This window comes from Varanus komodoensis, unplaced genomic scaffold, assembly GCF_004798865.1.
Source record: "Varanus komodoensis strain SLA01 unplaced genomic scaffold, ASM479886v1 scaffold45, whole genome shotgun sequence".
Classification (NCBI taxonomy): domain Eukaryota; kingdom Metazoa; phylum Chordata; class Lepidosauria; order Squamata; family Varanidae; genus Varanus; species Varanus komodoensis.
This window is the reverse complement of record NW_025336011.1, coordinates 1,995,275-2,018,639: the sequence shown is the minus strand read 5'-3', so window position 1 is coordinate 2,018,639 and position 23,365 is coordinate 1,995,275. Positions and strand designations below refer to the sequence as shown.

Sequence of the window (23,365 nt, the reverse complement as noted above, 5' to 3'; positions counted from 1 at the left end):
TTAAATGTATGTGCTGCTGGGGGTATCTTCTCAATGCAGCATTTCTGAGGTGGAGTTCAAAAAGGCTTGTTGATTTAACGCAGGTTGGACAAGAGAAATAACAGGATGGCTTTGGATGGGAGTTACATTTTTAGTGAGATGTCCAAAGTGATGGAAGACCACCAAGAATGAATGATTAGCATTTTAACTTTAACCAAGATAGAAGTTGGTTCACGATGCAAGAAATCTCAATCCAAATGGAAATATGGAAGAGTTAATAAAACTAACAAATCTGGTGAGAGTTATGACTGATCCTTAATATTTGAAATAGATTGATAGGAGATACACACATGTACACACACACACAATTTGTATCCTTCTGTAAAAATAGTTTCATTGTAGAAATCAAAGAGCTTGAATAACGAAATATATGTGACTCCTACACAAATTTTATTGCTTTATATAATCATTGTAGTAATGCAAAATGATAGAGATGCTAGTATATTTCAAAGTCTGATTTCCTCGTACTTTGAGTTCAGCAGGACATCAACATTTAATGCTCTCTGCATCACATCTTACATTTTTTTGTTTTGCGACTGGCCAAGCTGAGGAGCCAAACGTGTTACCTGAACCCCTTCTTCTGCTTCCCCACAGGAATGTTCATCATCATGGACTCCCCAAAACACTGACATATCTATCCAAGATGGAAGAGCCTTTTTCAGTAGTAGCATTGATGGTGAAACTCCTTCCTGGTGGGGATTCACCTGGTTTCCCCTCTGCCTGTATTTAGACAATTAATATGTCTTTATTCCAGTCATCTTTTAAGATAGGATTTATTATTTATTTAGCTTGCCCTTTCGCGTTAACTTTGGCTTGTCCCTTTTGCTTTTGGCCCCAACCCACTTCCCCAAGCTTCTGCAAAATTGAACTCAGCCCTCAGGAGAAAAGAGGCTTTACGCCCCCTGCTCAGAAACAAAGAGTAGAGGGAAGGGAGTGTGGTTTGTCCAGCTAATCCTCTCCTTCCCACACCTTCTATTAAAGAAGAAAGGCTGACCTACACTGAAATGATGCATTTGTATCATGTCCAGTTTGGCTCTGAGTGTTCTCAACCATCATTATTTTAATGTTTTTGTTTACAATTTTAGTGTTTTCATGGTGTTTGATGTGCATTTAGACTTTCTGCCAGATGCTACTGGTAGTTCTGACAGGAAAAAAAAACCCGAGATTAGTAAAATAAAGCAAACTTTAGGGAGCAGAGGCCTACTGTAAGGTCTGCCGTGAAGTAAACATGGATGTATACCTAAGCCTAGAAGTGCAAACTCAAGGGTGCTTCCAGAGCGAGGGCTCTTACACAGCTATTCCATCTTTTATCTTAGTGGTTTTTCCTTCTGACAGGCAAAAGATGGAAGACACAGCAAAACATGGGAGGGGAAATACTGATGAAAGGTGTCAAAATTCTGTGAGCAGGGCAGTGTGATTGCACAGCAAAAGCTTTGTTTGGAAGCACTGCACACACGGCTTGGTTTTCATCTTTTTCAAGCTTGGTGTTAACCACACAAATCTACACACCATAAACTTGTTTAAAAGTCCTTCTTTTTCTCTCAGGGAGCTCTGGGAGTTATAGTTTCATGAAAGCAGGACTAGTTAAGAGATTGTACTCAGCCACTTCACAGAAGTAAAATTCACAGGATTCTTTTGGAGAGAATGCCTAAGAAATGGTGCCCCAGATACAAAACATCACAGCTAATAAGCTAGCCAGCAGGTGGGTCATAAGGGATTTCACCAGGCTTTGAAGGGCTGGAATATGTCTGCAGTTGTCCAATAGATTTACAGAGAGGGCGTGTCAGAAAGAATGCAACTGGGGGGGATGACAGAATTGACAGACACCTCCTTTTTTGGAGGTGGCGTGAGAGCAGCAATCCCATTAGAAGCTTTGGCTCAAAAATTCTCCCAACCCAGAAGACTTGGCTTTGATGGAAGGGACCAGGGGTCTTCCAACAAACCGTCCAAGTGGGCAGTGCTCTCGCTTGCCTTTTCTCTCCCAGCACCCCACCTCACCCTGAGATGTCCACCTCCATAACCACAAGAGGGTGAAAGCAGGCAGCGTGGGAGGGGCGGCAGAGTCCCGCTTGACATTAATTGATTGGAGCGGCTGTTGGTGCCTTATCTCTCTCCCCTTCTCTGCCGGGTAGCGTGTGTCCGCCAGAGTCCGCGGGGTCGGTGATTAATAGGGCCCATCACTCACTGTCCAGGATGGCTGAAAGGCGGCGTGGGGGGGAGGGGACAGCCCTCCCCCCGCCGCTGAGATAACAAGCAGCAGGAATAATGAACGCTGTCATTCCACTTTTCATTTTGATGGAAAGTCATTACGAGAGTCAACACCACCGACAAAGAGCAATGAATCAACTGCTCTCCTATGAAATTAAAATCGAATCACCTCCCCCCCCAACTGATCACCCTTCTCTTTGCCTCCTCCCCAAATAATTGGAAAAGGGGGGTGGTACGGACTCTTTTGGTATCCTCTGCCAGGATAAGAGACAATGGGTACAGATCTGAGGCCAGACAAGGAACTGCTCATTGGCACCGCTGCCCTCTGTCTTTCATCCACAGCTTCAGGATGCTTTGATCCAACAGCTTCCTGGATGCTAACTGTGGGAGGGACGGACGGACAGACAGACAGACTGGCTCACCACATACCTGGCTACCTTTCTGCTTGTCATTCAAACCCTGGGTTGCTGGTGGGACAAAGTGGAAATGGGATCTCCAACAGTAGCACGTTGGCCCTATTTGCCTAGGAGAGAACAGTGCTAACATTTCACTATTGAGGAAAGGGAGGTCTCTATGCAGGGAACTCTTGCTCCGAGCTACGTAAAGGGTAATTCAGGGAACTCAACAGCCTGCAAAGCTGAAAGTTTATCTTCAGCCTACAGGACAGAGCTAGCATCGCACCAGACAAGTGGGAGTCACTCGAGTCTCCCTGGGAATCTTTCTCACAGCGGAGGTTTTAACCACAGTACTAGAAACCAGTGTAAGAGGAGGCAGAATCAGTGGGCTGGCGCCAGATAAGTCCCACTCATTTAAATGAGTCTAAGTTGGCTTCACATCAAATATAAGGATGAGCAATTCTGGATCAAAACCACTGCTGAACCGGAGATAAGCACGAGACGTCTGTGCTAGAAGTTTCTTCTTCAGGAAAATGGGGGTCAAATAAGTATCCCAAAGAGAGTAGGTGCATTTGTCTGCTAGATGAAACCACAGAATGTGGCCCAACAGTAACAGTGGTATTTCTACCCTAGTTCAAACATCTTCCCCAAAGCAAAAGTAGTACTAATATCTTAGTGGCACTAAGATGTTAAGTCCCCAGCAAGAAACCAGGAAGGAGCCATGTTATACCTTCCACAGTCAAAGGAGATACAAGATGAAGAGAGGACCTCACAAAGGGACAACAGCTTTATTCAACCGTGTGGGGCCTGCTCATTGCTCCACAGAGAATGCAGACAAGGAAGCCCAAAGTCCTGCAGCCTTCTCAGATGGTATCCCTTCTTGTTTCTAAAGCTGCTTCATTCTTCTCCCTCCTCCTCCTTGGCACTGCTCCTCTCCGACTGAGGTCGTGGTTCATACCTTCCTACTCCAACCCCACAAAGGGTGCTTGAGGCAAGCATGATGAGGGGGAGTCAGAGGGAGGTACCCATTAGGTTCACAGGCCGGCCACTGTACCGTTTAGAGATGTCCGCTTCAATCTGAAAGACAGAAGGCTCTCTGTCAGAAGTCCTCTGAAGCCGAATGGCAAGGTTCCTACCTCAAGGATCCTACAGCAAGTTTCCCAGGACAGGCATGTGCCTAGCTGAGCTTTTAAAGACTCTGAGTGGCCCTTACAGCAAGGCCTTGCGAATGGCCAGAGGTCCGTCTAGAAGCTTCTTGTTCTCCACATATTTTTTACTCCATCTGGAAAACCCAAATGGAATCTGCTGATTAAAACAATGCACAGTTCACCAAGAAATGCTCTTGCAGAAGCCACAGCCTAATCTACAGAGAGGACAAGAGAGCCTGGAGGAATGTTGTCCATGGGGTCGTGATGGGTCAGGCATGACTTTGTGACTAAACAAACAAACAAACAAAATCTACAGAGGCTGTGCAACTATTCCCTTGCCTTTTCCCTCAGCATCCTTCTCCCTCCTCCAGCCTTCACCATACTTAAGTGTATGTCTTGAGGCCAGTGGTGGAAAGTAGTTTCCAATCCTGGTTAACCAAAACAAGGAGAATTTGAACATGGGAGCAGCGAGGATCATGCAATTCTGCAGTTTGTTCCTAATCTCTTAACTATGATGAAGGGGCAAGACCATGTTGCATTTACACCAGCCCCAAGGAAAACTGAGCTACAGCTGTAAGGGGCTATCTTAAGTAATGCCACTGGTCCATTTAACACATCTCTTACTGCTGAAACGAGAAGATCTCAGGCAGCGATTTTTCCCAGCCTGGCTCTCTGAGGCCCTTTAACTGTCACAGGCCCTGCTTGCACACAGTAATACTACTATGGCCTGTATGCACTGCCACTAAATTTGCATAGTCTTTAGTAAAAGCAGAATAAATTGTGCAGTGTAGTAACGGGGAAAGGCAAACTCCTATTTAAAATCTTAATGACTCCCCGCGCCCCCCAAAAAAATTTCAAATCTTTATACATTTTGGACTGAGGGGGGAATCAATTTCTGAGGTATCACCAGATATTGCCCATATATAGCTTCAAGCTTATATCCATAGCCATTACAGCCGGAATCTTGCCTTACTTTTACTAAATAGGAACACAGAGATTTTCAAGAACTGGTAACTGATTACTGAAATTTCACTTGCATGGCACCATGAAACATAGAGCCCTAGCCAAAATGTGGACCCCCCGCTGCAGCATCAGCCCCCTCCCTACACCTAAGAAAGGCACAACTTGTATTTTGTGTGTATCTTCAACCCCACCAGGCCTTTCCTGGTTTATTAAATAGAAAAGTTTGAAGTTATACTACATATAAAAGCACATGTAGTAACTATGGGACCTGAAGTGCAGAGAGAGCTTTAGCTTCGGACACTGTGCAGAAGCAGACACCAGAAATTGTGGGAGACCAGAGGTCAAAGTTTTCAGTTTGGTCACTCCCTAGCAAACCAGGAGGGAGTGACATGCTGGAGAATGATGTGGCTTCTTTCTCCCACAGCTGGACGACTCTACCCAGGGGAAGGTTCTGGGTTATCAGCCAAGCAGGAGGAGGCGTCTGCTGGAAAGGGTGTCTCCTTGGCTCCCCATCAGCAGAAGAGGGCAGGGCAGAAATGGCCAGTCAGGTATTTGGGCAGGAGAACAGCAAACTAGAACAGGAAAGGGCTCTGCCTTAACATTTTTCAAGGTTTTTCTTAAAACCTATTTTTTGAAGGGGCAAAAAGAGGAGAGTTTCAGAGATGACACTGGAGACCCCTGTTCCACCGCCCTCTATTTTGGCCTGGCTTGTCAACCTAGGGGTTAATATAATGTATTTCTGGAAAAAGCTATTTAACATGTATCTTCTATTCATTATTTATGTATTTATATACAACACAGCTTCTGAAGCTGCAGCTTGAAGCAGAAATCTGATGCAAGATGAATAATATCTTTTTTGACCTGTTGCCATTGTAGCTTTTTCCTTGAAAATTGCCACTGCCCTTCCTCACAATTGTTTTTTTAGCCTGGCAAAATGGTCAGAGGGGAAATAACCTGATTTACAGCAAATTCTGATTACTAAAGAAAGCTAAGGGAATTTGTGAATTGAAAGGGAAGAATGGGGGAAGGGGAAGGATGAGTGAAGGTAATTCTGCAGCATCTTTCCAATCTTTTGAGTAAAGGATATATTTTCCCCAATAGAGGTAAGAACAGCATTAGGGGGCAATATTCAGTTTAAAAAAAAACCACAGCAGAAAGGAAAGCCCAGCTCTTCTCCTGCCCCCAAGTGATCTTTAACTTCAAGCTAATGAAACATTTTCTTAAGAAAAGACTGTAAGAAAATAATCCAGAACTACAGACACACAGTTCCAACCTGAAATTTCATCTTTCAGTTAATGACTCATTTGCAGTCGAATAACCATTAACCTTCCCTGCCTTTCAGATTCACTTACTGGCTCACCAGTCCAACTACTAGGCAGGCCTGGCAGAACATCATCCGGTTTGCAGAGCTTTCCCTATTTTCCCCAGGCATTCCACCATGGGTGGTAGTCTCCTGGGAGGAAAACACAGTTTATGATCACACTGGATCATATTGGAGAACATCTGAAATGGAACTATAAAGATCTTTGCACAGTTGAACTCAGAGGTTGGATGTCCCCAATCTTTGCAGTTTTGACTGCACCCACCAGTTTCTGCAGATCCCTGGTTTTTTGCAGGAGGAGGTCTAGCTTTGGCTCCAGGCTGGCTTGCTCTTCCAATGCCTCCTGCCGCTTCTGAATCATCAGCTCCTTCTTTAGGAGTAGCAGGTCGGCTTGTTTCAATTTCTGGCGGAGGAGCTCAGTCACACGGTCCACATACCTGAATCACAAGTGCATCCATGAGAGACCTGCAAGCAAACTTTGGTCCAAGCACTTGAACCACAAGAGCACCCATGCAAGACCCAGAGATCCTAGGACCACAGCATTAGAAGTGACAGAGATGACTATCTGGTCCAGCCTCCAGCACCATTACTACCTATTAAGGCAGCCATGGGGAACCTTTGGCCTCTGTTCTGCCAACTACTTCCCCCAGGCCTTTGCCTAGCAGGGGAAAGCTCATCCCCAGTAAGGAGAAGGGGCAGGCCTGCAGAGAAAGCTCTGAATGATTCAATCCTGCTTACTTCTGAGTAGACATGCCAAGATTTTCCCTGCTTACATGCTGAGTAGACATGCTCGCTTTCGAATGGTGTCACTGAGCCAGTGTGGTGTAGTGGTTAAGAGCATGGGACTGGGACTCAGAGGATCTGGGTTCTAGTCCCCGCTCAGCCATGGAACCAACTGGGTGACTTTGGGCCAGTCACAGACTCTCAGCCCAACCTACCTCACAGGGTGGTTGTTGTGGGGATAAGGTGGAGGAGGAGAATGATGTGAGCTGCCTTGAGCCCTTTGTAGGAAAAAGGCAGGATATAAATCAAAATAAATAAATCCTAGAAGCCTTGCAAGTTGTTCCGACATGGTCTAATTACAACTTTCACTCAGGCCATAAAATTGTGTCTATTCTCATACAGCAAGGTCCTCCAGAAATCCAATCTATGTGTTGAATTCCAGACTCTAGAAGGCCCCTGCACTGCCAAAGCCTGTGAGCCATGCCACCAGTTCTTCTGACCAATCCTTCCTGTATCTCTCCTCCATTTCAACCAAGTGTGAGATTAATCCTGGGCCCTGCACTGTTAATTGAAACCATCAGAACCTGGCTTGCAAAAGGGACAGTGCCTGCCTCCTCCCTAGCCCTTCTTCACTTGTGCCTCCAAAGGAAAGTGGGGCAGAAGAGGTGAAAAGGAAAACGTCACCAACCTTGGGGAGGCGAGGATCATGAAAAGATGCTGCATTCTCAAGCTGGTCAGCCGGCCAATAAGGTCCTGGATGGTGGCCACCATGGCCTCCAACTTCTCTTTGGTCTGGTCTTGCAGGATGGGTGGCGCCAGCTGGAACTGCGTCACTGAGAGGATGTCTGCTTCTTCACCTGTCTCAACGATGCGCTGGGAGAGGAAGATCTCCAGCTGGGAGAGACAGGACAGTGGTAGGCAGTGGGAAGGCAGAGCAAAGGTGCCTGCCAGGCTCCGCCTCCCCCCTCAGCTGTCACCGCTGCACTGAGAAAGATGGGAAGAGGATGCAGAGCCATTCCACCAGCCCTTAACTTTCTCCTCTTCCCTCTCCTTTCTTTTTCCTCACATGTTGTGCTCTTTAGATTGTAAACCTGTGTGTTGTTTTACTGAATATACTCAAGGAGCTTTGCCGTTTTGGAGCTGGCATCAGACTGAACTCTGAGAGGTTAGATGCTGAGAAACAGGTGCAGATCTGGTGTTATTGTCCTGTCCTGACTAGAAGAGGAAGTCTATGGTGCACAAAAGATGCTTGAAGCAGCACAGCTGGTATGGCCATTCACCATGCTGCCTGGGGATGATGGGCCTTGTGGTTCAACACGTCACTTGTCTAAACTAATTAATTAAGTCTTCCAAGAGCTTGTGAATGCACCCTTCAAACTGCAGGCACAGGCTCCTTCCACAAGGGAAACAAGCTATCATGGGAGGCTCAGCTGAGACCCAGTTTTACCACCTCTGTCAGAACTAGTTCTGTTGTTAGCCCATACAAAAGAAAAAGCAATGATTTTTCTGAGATTGGAGATTGGGGATTGGGGTGAGGGGGGATTTGCTGGCTTTAAGCAGAAAAAATGAGGAATCAGGATTTCTAAGTTTTCTCTAAAGCTGTGCAAGGAAAGAAAACAGTTGGTGAGTTAAATTTGAGAACCAAGACCATCATGTTGTATCTCAAAAGACACTTCACATGATGGAATATGGGTCTCTTCCAATCTGTCACAAGGGGACTGGAGAGAAGGATAAGCTAATGGTTTTAGGTCACAGGGAGAGGAAAGATCTAGTAGAGAGAAAGGGATTAACCTATAGCACCTTTCTCCAACCTAGTGCCCTCCAGATTTTTAAGTCTAAAACAGCCAGCATACCCCAGCCAGTTAGTTATTGATTGTTAAATCAATGTTCTATGTGACCCCTACAGCAACAATAAATAAGACAAAAAAACCAGCTGCACAAGAATAAAATCCATTAATAAAAAAATCTGATGTTCAAGCCAAACAGTCACAATGAAGATACAGCAATAAATTAAAAACCAAATCGGCTACTAAAAACACCTGTTAAATTAAAAAAGTGATGGCACCAGGTGCATTTCCTTGAGGAGGGTGTTCCATAAATGAGGGGCAATCACAGAGAAGGGCCTCCCCTAGCCATTTTCCCCTTCACTTCCCTGGGGGGTGACTCTCAGAAAAGGACCTCCATTGAAGATCTTAGTGGTCTGGTAGGAATATTTGGAGACAGGAGTTCCCTCAGATATCCTGTCCCCAAGCTGTTTAGGGTCTTGTTAGTGCCAGTACTCTGAACTGGGCCCAGACTACAACAGGCAGCCAGCCAACGGAGCTGGCAAAAGCTGTGGTGCAACATACTCAGGGAGCTTTAGTTCAGCACAGCTGAGGGCTGCAGGTTGGGGGAGGCTGAGCTGGTGCATAAAAGTAGCACTGCAGAAGCCGCTCTTACTTCCATGAGCTCATCAATGAATTGGTTCCGGCTCTCTGAGTTCTCCAGGATACTGAGTGCATCAGGTCCTCGCGCGATTCCCTCTGAGGCTAGGGGTGGAGAGGAGAGTAGGGGGAAAGCAGACTTGATTTACGACAAAACACTACAAGTTCTGAGACTCACACTTTCTCCTTCACCTTTTTACTCCCCACCAGACACACAGTCTGTAAAGCCCCCACAATGAAGAGTTCCTGCAAGGTCACAGATCAGTAACAGTCCCACTGGCAGATGGGAACAACTGCATAAGGAGGGGTCTTGGTACCATACAGACCCCCACCCCCAGTGTGTAGCCCTTCTGTCTATTAACATGAGCTGGAATTTATAAGAGAAGTATCTAGTGAATTGAGGAAACCACAGAGTAGGGGAGATGAGAAGGATTTCAGTGGACCAAAGCTCTTCCAACTCCTCTCTACAAGGAGAAACAGAATAAATGATACAACTTAAAGCAAACAGTATGCACAAATGTGCATAATTCTGCATCATGTATACAGGACACAGGATTTAGTTTTACACGACTTAGGATTTAGCCTGATGATGCAGAATTCTGATTTGTTTGTTATTTCAAAGGATGTTTGAAACAGGTTGCTAAAGCAAGGCTGTTTAAAGAGAGCACAATTCATATATAGCAGTGAGGCGATATCACAGAGACATGGTGCTTCCTCCATGCCTTAGTTTCTAAAATTTAGCAATATAAGCCAGGAGCTTTAGCTGTTGCAACTTTCAAGGACTCAAATATGTATTTTTGAGCACTGCATCTTAAAAGGCAGTCACTGTTGGTGCCAATGAGTTTTCTGTATTTTCTGCCCTAAATAGCTCCCTACCCTACTGCCTCATGTGTCAGAGGATGTCAGAGAAAACTTTGGCCTGGAAGTGCAGAATATGGGGACTTCGAGCAAATCCCAGGACCATCTAGAAAGGCTTACAGAGGTCTAAAAATGGGCAGCCTCACCTGGGTCATGTGCTGCAGGTACCAGCCTTGGACACTAACCCTGAGAGGGTATAGACTGCCTTTTCCCCTTTGCTTTCATTTGACAGCTGTCAGAAGGCAAACTGTCAAGTCAAGTCAAAGTCACAAGCAAGCTGCATTTGTGAAAAGGGGACAGGGGGATTTACTCCATTTTGTGATAAAATTTGTTTTGCTTTGTATTTTAGGACTACACTGTCCTAAAAATGCTCTCACTTTTCCACTTGTTCCTAAGACTGTAGGTGCCTGGGAACATGGGAAAAGATGAACTACTCCTTTTTCTAAGGAACTGAAGTTTTGACAGTTAGTTGTTAAACACCAGGGCTTTGTTTGTTTGTATCAGGGATCCACATGTTTTATTACCCATTGGATATATGCAGATGTGAAAGCAGGCATCCCCCTGAAAAATCCACAAGGAGATTTGTCAAGAAAAGCCTTCCCAAAAGGCAAGGAAAATTTGCCACTCCTTCTAAGTTGCTCACTTGCTGGTTCCTGAACCCACAATGGGGTCACCTGGGGTTGGATGGCATGACAACCCATTGTGAGTACAACAATCCCTATAACAATCCATGTGCTGTCAAGGTGGTTTGTTGCCCTCAAGCAAGCCAGCCTGCAAGAATTGGTCTGGGGTTCATATGGCATGACAACCCATTGTGGATAGCAACACATGGTGGGTTGTCATGTTGTGCAAATCCCCTTCTGAGCACTACTGTGCAGCATTGGCTCAGGAAGCCTTCAGTCAAACTCAAGTTCATATCTGCCCGAAGGAAAATTTATGAACCGGCAACAGACTCCAGTTTGCTGTTTTGAAGCCAGCAGCCTGGGAATACTGCAGTTTTTTTCTGGCACACGTATGAGCCACTGATGCACAAAGAGCAAAACTACCAGGACAACAACTGGAAAGGAAATCAAGCAAATGCACCAGGGAACGCAGATTGGGCATGGTACTGATCTGTGGATAAGGATCCCCTGCGAGAGGAAGAAACTCACATCCAACAGCTCCCTCTTGTGTCTGCTCCCTTCCCATTTCTTAGCCAAATAGTCAGATTCTGGACAAATTTACTTATGACATTGCTAAGGAAACACTGATCAGAGAGTAGGGGAAGCTTTAGTGGAGGCAAATCAGGGGAGAGAGAGGCACATAACCCCTTCCACTCCTGCCAATTTTGACATACAAATCACCTTGCCTGGGCAGCTTTTCCCTCAATCAGGCTTGATACTAATTTTAGAGTCCAGCCAGGGTAAACAGTAATTAATATGTATTACTACAGAAGAATCGGTGTGTCCACACATGCATATGTGTGGTGCTGGGAAGAGTAAAACACTTGCATCTTTGGCACTGCATTTAACTACACAAGGAAATTACAGATTTGGAAGCTACATGTTCTTCCTCAGGCCTAGCAGAAAAGCTATTTCTCTACCTTTCAGCATCTCCAGCATCAGATCTTTGCCAATTCAGAATCTCAATGTTGGGCTGAAACAATTTCAGTTCATTCCACCACAGAAATAAATCTGCAGTCTATATAAATAGGCTATTTCTAAGTTATTTAGAGGCTGTACTTTTCTCCCAGAATATTGAGAGAGTTCAGAGAAGGGAAGAAAGTAATAGCAGGATACAAGATTTGGGTAAACGGTAAGAGAAAGCAACAAGAGGCTGGTGGGGGGTGGAGTGGGGAAAGAGACAAAACTGTAAATGGCCCCTCTCAAAAAGATGTAGCCTTGTACAAATATTACACGTAGTTTTTTAATCATAACAGCCCAGACTAAGAGGGCTGGATACTTACTTTCATTTTGATAACAGGATTGAGAAATCATGCAGCAGCAAGCATTTTAAGCTAATTTTCACCTAATTTAAGAAAAATTTTAACCTAAGTAAGTTAATTTTTTAATCTAACTCCAGATTTCACCCTTTTCCCAGTTGCTGGTCCAGGCTTTTCAGCCTCTCTTTGCTGCCCAGAGTTCTTGCACCACACGGTTCCTTCTACTACTAGTCTCTGCTGCACCTCATAGGAACATAACATGATTTTTCACTGGGATAGGTTGTTCCTGCCATCTTCCTGCACAAGTCCCTTAGGAAAGGGCCTATTTGTGGCTGTGCTTGACTCTTTTATCCCAAATGCATATCCTTGAGTAGTTAGTATCAGTAAGACTAGTCAGTAGTTCGTCTTACTGATAAAGTCCACCATAAAATGGTGGCCTACATTTATTACAAGGAATAAGCTGAACACATCTGAGATTAGAAAGCATGCAGCCAGGCCATAATTTGAGCTGGGACTCCTTGCAGCATAGCCACAAATTGCAGAAAGAAGAACACAGTCTGTGCCTGTACAACGTGTATCCAAGGGCTCGCTTCTGTGTCAGAAGACATGGACCCCCCAAATACCCAAGCCCCACAACCTTTCTTTTTGTTAACAGCGTAAGGGGATCACTTCTCTGCTAAAAGCCTGGGATCTCTTCTTTTTTTGCCATTGTCTTGGGTTCACTTGTAGAGTTTATTGTTAACTTTCCAGTGTTGTTGCCCAAAGGATTTTACCCCAGCTCTGTATCACGAGTGTAGCACTTCTTCCCAGAAACAGGGTGTGAAAGCTCTTACCTTCACTGCCAGCCTCCAACAGTGTGATCTGAGATGCATCATCCTTCCCGTCTCCCCAGTCTATGCCTGCAGCACTGCTCTCCTGTGGAAAAGGAAACCCAGGCTACTTCAGAGACTGGCACCTGCAAGCACGGTGAGTCACATGATGGTGGATCTGTGCAGCTGGACTGCATTGTGTGACACGTTGTCCCAGGATCTTAAACTTTATTCCATGCCTATCCAAGTTTCTACTTCATACATTTGCAAAGAAAAAGCCTAGCATTCTTTTGACTGATAAAATGTATGAAATGTTATGACACTGTGACTTTGCATAGGCCACAGCCTAAGACATAGTTTAAATGACCTGGGACAGGGCCTGAAGCTCATACAAGCACTGGCTGAACAGAGGGGCAGGCAGATGTAGAAGACACTCACCTGCATTTCTGACTCCACAGAAATGCCCCAGTCTATCTCCTCACTTGCCTCTTCAACCGAGATACCATAATCTACCTCAGGAGCCGATGCTGACTCTGCTCCAAAGTCACCCCAGTCAATCTGCAACCCAGAAGACAAGCATGGGCCCAGTAACCAACATTTCATTGGAGAATTTTGCAGTTCACGTCTAGGCTGAATCAAAGTAACTTTGCATAGTATTTTCTTCTTCCAAAGAAACACTCCATAATTGGATTCCCATAATCATCCCATTCCTATTTTTATGAACACACCCACATTCCATCTAGTTAGTCCACAGCTTGGATGGGATTTGAACTCAGACCTCAGATCTATGTCCAGCACCCAATCCACCAGACCTCAATGCCTGCAGAACATTTAGGGATCTGAGTTTGTCTAACAGGCCAGGGCTATTCCGCAATTAGGAGCATGCGCCCTGCAAAAGCACAGCAGCACTGCACTTTGGCGGTTCTAAGCAAATACTAGGGCCAAGCAATGGCTTGGATAAAGCCCAGCATTATTCTCCCCACCTCTCCCACTGCAAGTTGTATAAAAACCATGTATATTTCACTGCACCCAATTCGACTCCTTTCGCCACGGGGACATACCACATCCTCCCCCGCTGCTTCCACCGCTTCCTCAGTCTTCGGTCGCTCCACCGAGGTCGGCTTGATGCCCCGCCTCCACTCATAGATGGTCGTGTTGCCCTGAGCCTGCACATGTCGCAATAACGGGACTACCTGCTCTGTGGAGCTAGAATGAAAGGGAAGACGACAGATCAGCAAGCTAAGGCAGACGCATCAAGAAGATGGTTCCTTGTTCAAACGGCCTTCTTGATTGATTGCACCTTGCCAGTTAGTAAATCAAGATTACCTGCTCAGGTCCATAGCATCTGCTACCTAAGTTCTTTGGGGTGCAATCTTACACATGCTTAGAGTGAAACCAAGTCCTACAACTGAGGTGTGCCCCAGCCGACATGGAGTTGTGCAACTTCCTCCTGTCAAACATGCACAGGATTGCACTTTTAGATACCCAAATATGCCTGTGAACCTCCAAGTAATGGAGACCATTTCTTAGGCAGTCGTGTGCACACTTCTGAGTAAGCATATATATAAGATTGCATAGGAAATCCCACTGAAATCAGTGGGACATATGAATAAATATGCCTAGGATCAGGCTGTCAATGATTTTCCCTATTGTAACAGACATGATGTCTAAACAACAACAAAGAAACACAGCGAGTCAGAAGGGGTCTCCCGGGCCATCTAGTCTGACCCCTGGCTCTAGCTGGCTCCGCTCATGACATGCCCACCATGTGCATGTCCAGCTTATCCTTGAACACCCTCACCAATGGGGCTTCAACCACCTCCCATGGAAGCCCATTCCATACCCTAGGAGTCCTAACTGTCAGCAAGTACAAGTCCAAAATTAGTAAAAATATATGTAAACAAAATATAGCACACTATTTTCAAGAAGCATACTAAAAAGCAGCAAGAGCAAAAAACCACATACAAAACACACCTCTGCAAACAAGAAAAGCTATTTGTAATAAAATATCTTGACTTGCCAGCAGAAAGAACTAAGAAATGGAGTCTGGTGGATCTCCATGGGAGCAAGTTCTAGTCCCCAGTGCTGGGTCTCAGCCTTTCAAGCGAGATCCAACATACCTGGGGCTCCTGATCCAGCCTTCCCTACCCCATTTTCCTGACCACAGATCATCCAGTGGTCTCCCAGCTTTGGAGCACTTTTCTCCCCATTCTAAAAGCTGGAAATACTTCTGTTAATGGCTTAGTCGCAGGCAGGAAATGCTTTACACTGAAATATGCTTTTTTAAAAAAATTGGCCATGCCCCTTTGGCCCCAACCAAAGCCCCAACCAAAGGGAGACCCCCCCCCCCCAAGAGCTTCTCCAAAATGGAATTCATCCCTCAAAAGAAAGAGATTCAGTATCCCTGTGCAGGCACCAGAATACATGAAATGACTGTGCTGATCAAGTCATTGGTCCATCCAGCCCTAAGGTGGCTACAGCAACAGTTCTCCAAGGCCAGGGCCTTCCTCAGGGTCTGTTAGCAGTCCCTCTTGTAAGCAGAGATCCTGGAGATCGTACCTGGGATCTCTGGTGTGCAGATTCTGTGCTGTACCACTGAGCAATGCAGAACCAAACTAATGGAAAAGAGGAGCCAGATTCCAGAGCCTTTCCAGCTTATGAGCACCTACCCATCACACACAAACTGGACGCAGGCCTGGTACAGGTCAATGGCTTCCAAAAGCCCCTTGGCACCAGCTCCAATATCATCAAGCTGGGATGGCAAGTCCTTCACCAAGGCCAGCAGTTCCCGGCGGACATCATCCCCCTGAGAAGATTAGAGACAGGGCCTTCTAAGACTGGGCTGGCACTGTTCACATTTCCCAAGAATCTTGAAGAGCTTTCTCTTGGAAGTACCTCTGCACCCTCAGAATGCCCTCCACAATATATAGAAAACTGTAGAATAAAACCAATGAATGTTTACACCCTTGGTAACATAGATTAAGAGAAGTCTGACAAGCAAAAGGTCAATAAGGCAGACATTTATGTTGAACACATTTTATGCACATAAAATTAAAATAAGGTGGGCTTGATAACACTGGGAGAGAATGAAAGGCAGTACTGTCAATCTTCTGAGATTCTGTGCATGCACATTTCTGCACTCTGCTATGTTTAGATTTCTAAAAAGTGAAATCATTCCTTAATTTGTCCTTCTGAAACAGCTGTTCCTCACCAGCGGGTGAACATTCTGTCTGAAACACAGGCAATGTCTACCAGAAGCTTTGGCACCTGAGGGCTGGAGTTGATATGCCTATGACCTATTGACCACCCCTTCCAACTCCAAATGGTGAATTTGTAGCCTTGAAAATGTTGGACTCCAGCTCCCAACAGCCCCAACCAGCACAGATAATAGTCAGGGAGGGTGGTAGGTGCAGCCGGCAACACTTGCAGAGCCAAAGGTTCCCCAACGCTGGTGCACTGAAACACATGACTTTGATTGCTATGTTTGCATTTTCAGCAACTGCTTAGTTTATAATAATATTACACTTGCTTCTTCTATGAGAGAGAAAGAGAAAGCGAGGACACGTGCGTATACAGGTGCATGAAAAGAAAGAGCAAGAGAGAGAGGTGAGCCCGTTTGCACATAACAGTGGCACATCTTAAGTAAATTTGATTTGTAAAGTAAATTTGCCATGATTTGCCATAGCATGTTCCACCATTATGTTGAATATGCAAGTTCCAATAGATTATTTCATGATGTGTGAGCCCAGCGACAAATTGTAGTTAATCTACCATTAGTTCTGATTACCCCAGAGTGTCTGGGTGGAGTCACAAAAGGTTGTGGGTGACAAATTATTTAGGTGATTTAAAAAATAAGCTGAGGATGACAGCTTGAGAATGCAAGGTTTCCCCAAGAGATTGGGGGGTGGGGGGCAGAGCAGCTCAAAGAGACTGAGCAAAGAGTAAAAGGCAGTCACACTTGGTACCGTAATTCCATACTGTTTGCAGGAGGCATAGAAACGCTCTCTCATTTCAGTGGCTGCCAGCTGGTACTCTTCCTCCTTACGGGTGTATTCCTGTTGCAGTTGCTGACACTTGCTAATCTGCTTCTTGAGAGAAGGGATCTCGTAGCTGACATTCCGTACCAGAAGGCTGGCCAATTCCACTGTGGGAGGAAAGAATTTTCAACTTACCCTGCTATATTGCAACAGGCAAGCTACACGCAACATGAAAAGCAGTGGGAAACTGCCCCTGCCCCGCTATATAGGTGATACATTAGCCAATGGTTTTTTTAAGCTAAATGCCCCTTCTAAAATTGGATCTGATGGGTATTTTAAAAGCAACAACTCTTGTTGATAAATTTTACAAGTCATCCTTTCACAAAGGGCCAGCAAAGCATGCAGCTACATTTCCTTGTAGCTGATATTTCCTGACACTGGAATGACAAAAGGATAAGCTCATTACCTTCCTTTCTTGCTATTTCCAAACTCCTAAGAGTCACCTGAAATGTCTATCTCACATCAGAAAAAGGCAATCATGGGGAAGAAAATAATGTTAGGGAAAGTTAAAGGCAGAAAAAAAGGAAGACCAAACAAGAGATGGATTGACTGCATAAGGGAAGCCACAACCTTGAATTTAAAACAGCTAAGCAGGCATGTTATGAACAGGATATTTTGGAGGGCTTCCATTCAAAGGTCTGCCATAAATTGGAGATGATTTGATGATGCATAACAACAACATACGCTACCTTGGGTTGCTGACCTCCTGTGCTTAATTATATTAACCTATAATTAGTTAACTTTTAGAGAGATGCTGCCTAGGTATCCTTGGCCTATTCAGAGATTTGGTCTGGATTATTTTAGTGATGTCTATGATAGTTGCCAACGTATTGCATTTATGGAGTGTGTCACAGAACCAATTTATTTCTTCCTAAAATACATGTGGTAGCCTCTTTGGAGTGTACCACTTTAGAATGCAAGTGGGGGAGTACACGTTTGAATGCTATCACATAGTCTGTGTGTAGAAAAACAGTACACTGAAGAGAACCCTTTTCTCTGACATGCTTGCTTTCCACAGGCAGGGAATCTCTGATGTGGAGAAGTATCCAGTCTTAATATCTATTCACATAGGAAGAATTTACAGCTCAAGTCCCAGAATGTGGAGATCACTGCTAGAGCAGATGGAATAAACACATTAACCAAAAATAGGCTACTAACCATCACAGCTAACCCCCCCACCCCATTTCAGGAGCTCGAAATCTGCCGTTTCAGGCCTTTACTGTGCCTCCCCAAGGGGTGCCTTGAGCAATTTCCCCTGCTGTCTGCATTCTCCATGCCCATCCCTTATGAGCCACTCTTTCCCTGCCAGCATCAAGCAGCAAGGAAAGAACAAACTGGTCCAGGACTTCTGAAGGGAGTGTCCACATGGCCCTGACTCCTGAGACAGCATCAAAATGGATCCTTGGTCAGATCCAGGAATGTGATTCCCATGAGTCAAGATGAGAAAGCTGCGTTCCGGGCGGGGGCCATTGCAGGATATCTGGTGGTTCTGGAGCTGTCAAGCACTGAGTACAAGAACCTGCCCACAAAAATTAGCCATCCTTGTTTCACTGTTACACCTGTGTGGCGTCTCTGAGCCACATGCCAAGATTGCCTCACCCAAGAAAGTGTTGTCCTTTTCATACAGCAATACAATTTCTTGCCAGTCCTGGGAAGGGAGACAGAAGAGAGAGCAGGTGAGAACATTACAAAGCTCAACAGCTCTAAAGGTTGCAGGCTGGGAGTCAGTGGAAGGGGGAAAAAACCTTCAGGGTGAGGAGGAAGATATCCTGGAATGGCTTACACCCAGTCCCACTTCATGACCCTGTGTGTGAAAGAGAATCACACACATGGAAGGAAGCATCTACAGCAGAAAATAGGGCAGCAAGAAAAACTTAGTTTCCAGAATGAAAAAATGCAGCAGAATTGTGAAAATGAAAGATGCTTGTATTCCGTCATTTTTCCCCAAAGTGGAGACCAGACCAGACCGAGCTCTATGCAACTTGTGGTCCTCCAGATGTTGCGGCCTACAGACTACCCACCCCTGCTCTGGGGGTGTATTGGTCCATCTGTTTATTTTGCTCTAGGCAGGCCGGCTATCAGTGAAACTTCAATTTTCTTCCCTTCTTCAGGGATCACATTGCCAGTCATGTGCTTTAAGATTATCTGATGCCCTGGAAAGAAAAAGTGAAACGCTCTCCAGGTTTACTTATCATTCAAACCTGGAGGAATCTTTGCTCCTGATCTTCAGACATGGTACCATCAGGACTCTTCCTATGAGCGATGGTAGGGTCAAAATCCACACTAGATGGCACCTTGGTCTCTTAGTATAGCAGCCTCTGGAGGACCAGTAATGGAAGGGACTGTGATCCTTAGAAAAGAGGCTTGGACCAAATATGGGCTTTACCTTACATTTTGAAATGCTAGAGATGAACCTCTTCCTCTCCATGTTCACCCACCTTCATACGCTGAGAAGAGTAGCGGCCAAAGATGTTTTTAGTGGAAGCTTCTGTCCCTTTAAGGAGCTCCACAATCCGGAGGCAGTGAAAATAGTGAATATCTAGAATCAGAGAGAGATTCTTAGATTTTGATCAGCTCTGTTTCTTTCTGCAAGTCCCATTTCTTTTCCCCATTAAGGCTGGTTAAAATCTCAGGTATCTGGATAGGTTAGTGAAAAGAAGAACACTGGGATGCATCCAAAATGCATTCAGGAATTATCCAATCGCTAGATTTTGGAAAAATAGCTTAGTCTTTTAAAAAGCTTAATGTGTTTTGGTCTGATATATTATTTAGTGTCTTCAGGGGAATTCTTAAGTTTTCAAAGAACTCTGTCAGGTCTGTCTCATATTTGAGATATTGTCCTATTTTCAATTATATGAGACAGTCCTGCAGAGTTTTCTGAAGACCTTTCAAGATTTCCCTTAAGAATGGAACGACCTTAAATAATACACTGGACTGAAACTCCTATTTTTCCAGCAATCTTGAGACTGGCTCTCTCCTGTATCAGGTTGGGCACATCAGGCACCTAGCAATATGATCCGAAATATCTCCAGTTACGAGCCTCTAGAAACACTCACAGGAACCAGCAAGAAGCTGCTTGATCTCCTCATTCTCAGGCATGTCTTGGATGGCTGTGGCAATCTTTTCACGGACAGCGTGGACCTGGCCCTTCCATTTCAGGCTACAATGTCGTCTGTCCACAAGCCAGTCTGCAAAAGGAAGGTACCTACATTAAACATATGCCAGAAGGAGCACTTCCTATCCCAAAAGATATTTAGACTTGGGGGTTGTGGGAACATTTTCACTCAACAGTGAAAGCTATAAAATAAAGCTCCATCCTTAAGGTGATTCCCAGCCAGCCTAATATGCAACTACATTCCCATCTGCCTGGAAAAAAAGAGACACATACCAAGCAGCTTGCTGGTCTGTATGTCAATCGGCAAGTTCTGATACTCCTGTTGAAATAAAAACAGAGACTGAGAAGCCCCAAGGAAGACAAACCTGACCCAGTCATTTCATTATTAATTTGTTTCCCTTACTTGCTCATACCACACCTGGAAACTACCACTACTGCTTAATTCTGGCTCCTGTTATGAAAGATCAGGGATAAGATCATGGCTGCAAAGAGCTGTACTCTAAGTATGAAAAGACTGGAATATCTAATTAAAATGGCTTATGGATTTAAGAAGTTACAGTGGGACAGAGGATATGAGTTGTCAGGTCTGTCATGCCCAAGTAAGTTAGGGCTTGACTAGTCAAAACCAAGAGGCCTTCTGCTGATTCTGGACAAGGTGTAGGGAACCTGTGGCCGTCCTGCTGCTGTTGGACTCTGTGACAAACCAGTACATTTCTTTCCAGACCTCAGATTCCCTCAGTCCCATCCAGTATCTCCAGTGGTCAGGGATAATGGGAATTGTACTCCAACAACAGCTGAAAGTCCATTGATTGGTCTGTTCTACACGGCTGAAGATGTAATTGTTCACCCATGACTCTTAGCATCTGGAATTCATCTGAGATATTGGTAAGAGATTCCATAGAAATGGGCACATTTGACATGCTCTGGAGAACTGCAGTTGCCTGTGACCATTGCATATTTACTTATCTCATCATCTCTTTCACATATTGCCATGTTTACTATGTGAACATGCTAAAAGCACATCAGCAGCACAAAATGTGAAGCATCCCTTAAAACAGGCAATTCTGACTGACACAATCTTTTTACAATGGGAAGGATACAATGTTTACTTATTAATTTTAAAAAATAAAAACAAAAAGAACTACATTTAGAATACAAACATAAAAATACAATAAAAATATTTATTACATTACTGTGTACCCTCCCCCCAAACAAAAATGCATCTCATGATTAAAAGAAAAAATAAACCTTAAAATACTTCAGGAAATTCCCCCCTTCCATAATTGTAATGATTCCTTTGACAACTCAAATCCTTTTCTTTTCCTTAAAACATAATCAATGAATATACCCCAAATCTCATTAAACTTATTTTTCTTTATGTGACCTTTTCTCAATTTAATATTGCTTGTTAATTTGACATAAGTATAGAGAAGTCCAGAATATAGCTATCAGACAATTGGTAATCATATTTTGTTTTGCAAGTCTTAGCTATAATTGATCTTGCTGCAATCATCAAATTTGTTAGTAATTCTTTGTTATTCCAATTCCATTGTTGTTGTTTTTTAATCAAGCCTTGAAAGTAATGCAATCTCGGGGCATATAACCATATTTAGACTTAATATTTTACTGCACTCTTTATAAACCTCTTTCCAAAATTTTATTATATATTCACATTCCTACCACATATGAAAATACATATCCACTTCATGATTACATCTGCAACATACATTGGAGTATTTGTTATCTATACCATGCAGCTTCGCTGGGATTAGATACTGCTTCTATAAAATTTTGCAGAATTTTTCCTTTTTTCTTACTGGCATAGATCTTAATATCCTCTTCAGGGATGTAATGTTTACAGTACACAGAACAACCCACTATATAGCCAAATTCCTCTCTTACAGAAGGAAAACATGCATTGGCATGAAGTTACCAATTACATTGGGGTGAGGGTGAAAACAAAACATCATTAAGTGGCTTGGAATACACCTAAGGAAGCCTCCAAGGGCTTGGAGAGGCAGCTGTCACCCTCATCAGAGAGATCTTCCTTTTGAAGTCAGCACCTTACTTAATTTGAAATGGAATTCAACTACCAAGACTTTGAAGGGTTTTTGAAAAGGAAGACAGTGCTCCAAGCATGGGCAGAGTCTGCCAATCCGCACATGCCCAGAGACACTCTTCTTTTTTCTCCTCCCTTCCTCCCCCTCTTTAGCATTAAATAACTACATCCTGATTTTCTATAGAATGGAGACTGGATAGAAGAAAGGACTTCCAGGAAAGAGAGCACGGGGGGTGGGGGTGGCATTCCGAAAAGAAGCCTCTCCTAGGAAGAAAGGGGGCAGAGACGCCCTAGCCTAGGACTGCCAAAATCTGCTGAACGACGCAAGAAGCGCATCCGCCCAACCGGCTCCCCAGATTATTAAAAAATCTCCCCCACCTGCATGGTCCCACTGCGCCCGACGTTAAAACAACTTGCTCCTCTTCGAGACTCCGCCCTTCCGCCTCAGCAGCCAATCAGAGTAGACGCAGGCCCAAGCTCTTTCACTGCAGCCAATCAAAACCGTGCGTCCCACCATTCCTTACCCACCCATTTTGCGAAGTGAAACGAGGGAGCTGCAAAAGTCCACGCATCCTTTTGTCTGATTGGCCGAAGACAATTCACCAATAAGAGGGAAAGAGGCAGTGACAGCTATCGGCCGGCAGGTGGAGCCCGAAAACTGCCAGCTTCGTTTCTTCTGAAGTGCGATTTTCTGCAGGCGAGTATTAGTTATGCACGTATGAATCTGCGTGTACAATTAGAGTACAATCAAGAGTCAAATAGAATCGTTTTAGGGCAAGGTCAAAGAGGAATGGATTGGATACAGGTGGACGTTTGAAGTCAAACTTCAATCATTATATTTTTATATAGTAAAAAATCGAATTTCGGTCCTATGTGTAAGGGAGAAATACAACCGTGAAACTTTTGCAATGGAGGAATTTTGCACAAAGTCGTTATTTTGCACACTTTAAAATACGATTTTTGAAAACTTTAAACATTTGTTTGAGAAATGTGACTGAGTGTTACTACTTTGGAGTAGGGGACGAAACCTTAGGGTTTATTGATGAATTGCATGGCAAGACAATGTTAGAGCATTAGTTTTCCATTCAGTTCATTTATTTGTTCAAACCTCAAATCATTACAAAACAAAGGTCGTTCTGAATTATACATACTGAGCAATATCAAAGCTTTACTCAGAAACACTGATTGCATATGTGGGGTTTAAAGACTAAGTGCATTTTAGCTGTCCCAAGTTATTTCAAAAACTCGCCATTCCTTCCCCATCAGGCTATCACCATAGAAAGAAAGGGAGAATTGCTTAAATACCTTGGTGCGTAAAATTCCAGGGAGCTGTTGTGAATAATGCT

At 44.3% G+C, this 23,365-nt stretch overlaps 1 protein-coding gene across 2 annotated transcripts; it reads right to left on the bottom strand.

The window, feature by feature from the left end:
* Positions 1–3,411: 3,411 nt before the first annotated feature.
* Positions 3,412–22,458, bottom strand: CDK5RAP3 (CDK5 regulatory subunit associated protein 3). Of its 2 annotated transcripts, none has more exons than XM_044444709.1 (14): positions 22,398–22,458; positions 20,234–20,279; positions 19,902–20,033; positions 19,284–19,384; positions 18,445–18,493; positions 16,774–16,952; positions 15,478–15,614; positions 13,870–14,014; positions 13,247–13,366; positions 12,833–12,914; positions 9,237–9,331; positions 7,486–7,691; positions 6,340–6,511; positions 3,412–3,719 (listed from the first exon to the last, which is right to left on the bottom strand). In XM_044444709.1, the coding sequence occupies exons 1-14, from the start codon at positions 22,401–22,403 to the stop codon at positions 3,654–3,656; spliced, it is 1,536 nt and encodes a 511-aa protein (XP_044300644.1). In that variant the 5' UTR covers positions 22,404–22,458; the 3' UTR covers positions 3,412–3,653. The 2 variants fall into 2 exon arrangements, with proteins under 2 accessions (XP_044300644.1, XP_044300645.1); XM_044444710.1 differs by having other exon boundaries at positions 9,237–9,325.
* Positions 22,459–23,365: the final 907 nt, after the last annotated feature.

What these genes read in the sequence shown, in the direction of transcription:
- CDK5RAP3 (XM_044444709.1), bottom strand. An exon ending in GCAGCTTCTTGCTGGTTCCT is followed by an intron (nt 19,385 to 19,901) that starts GTGAGTGTTTCT and finishes CTCTGATTCTAG; the next exon opens with ATATTCACTATTTTCACTGC. An exon ending in CCAGGGATCTGCAGAAACTG is followed by an intron (nt 3,720 to 6,339) that starts GTGGGTGCAGTC and finishes TCTGTCTTTCAG; the next exon opens with ATTGAAGCGGACATCTCTAA.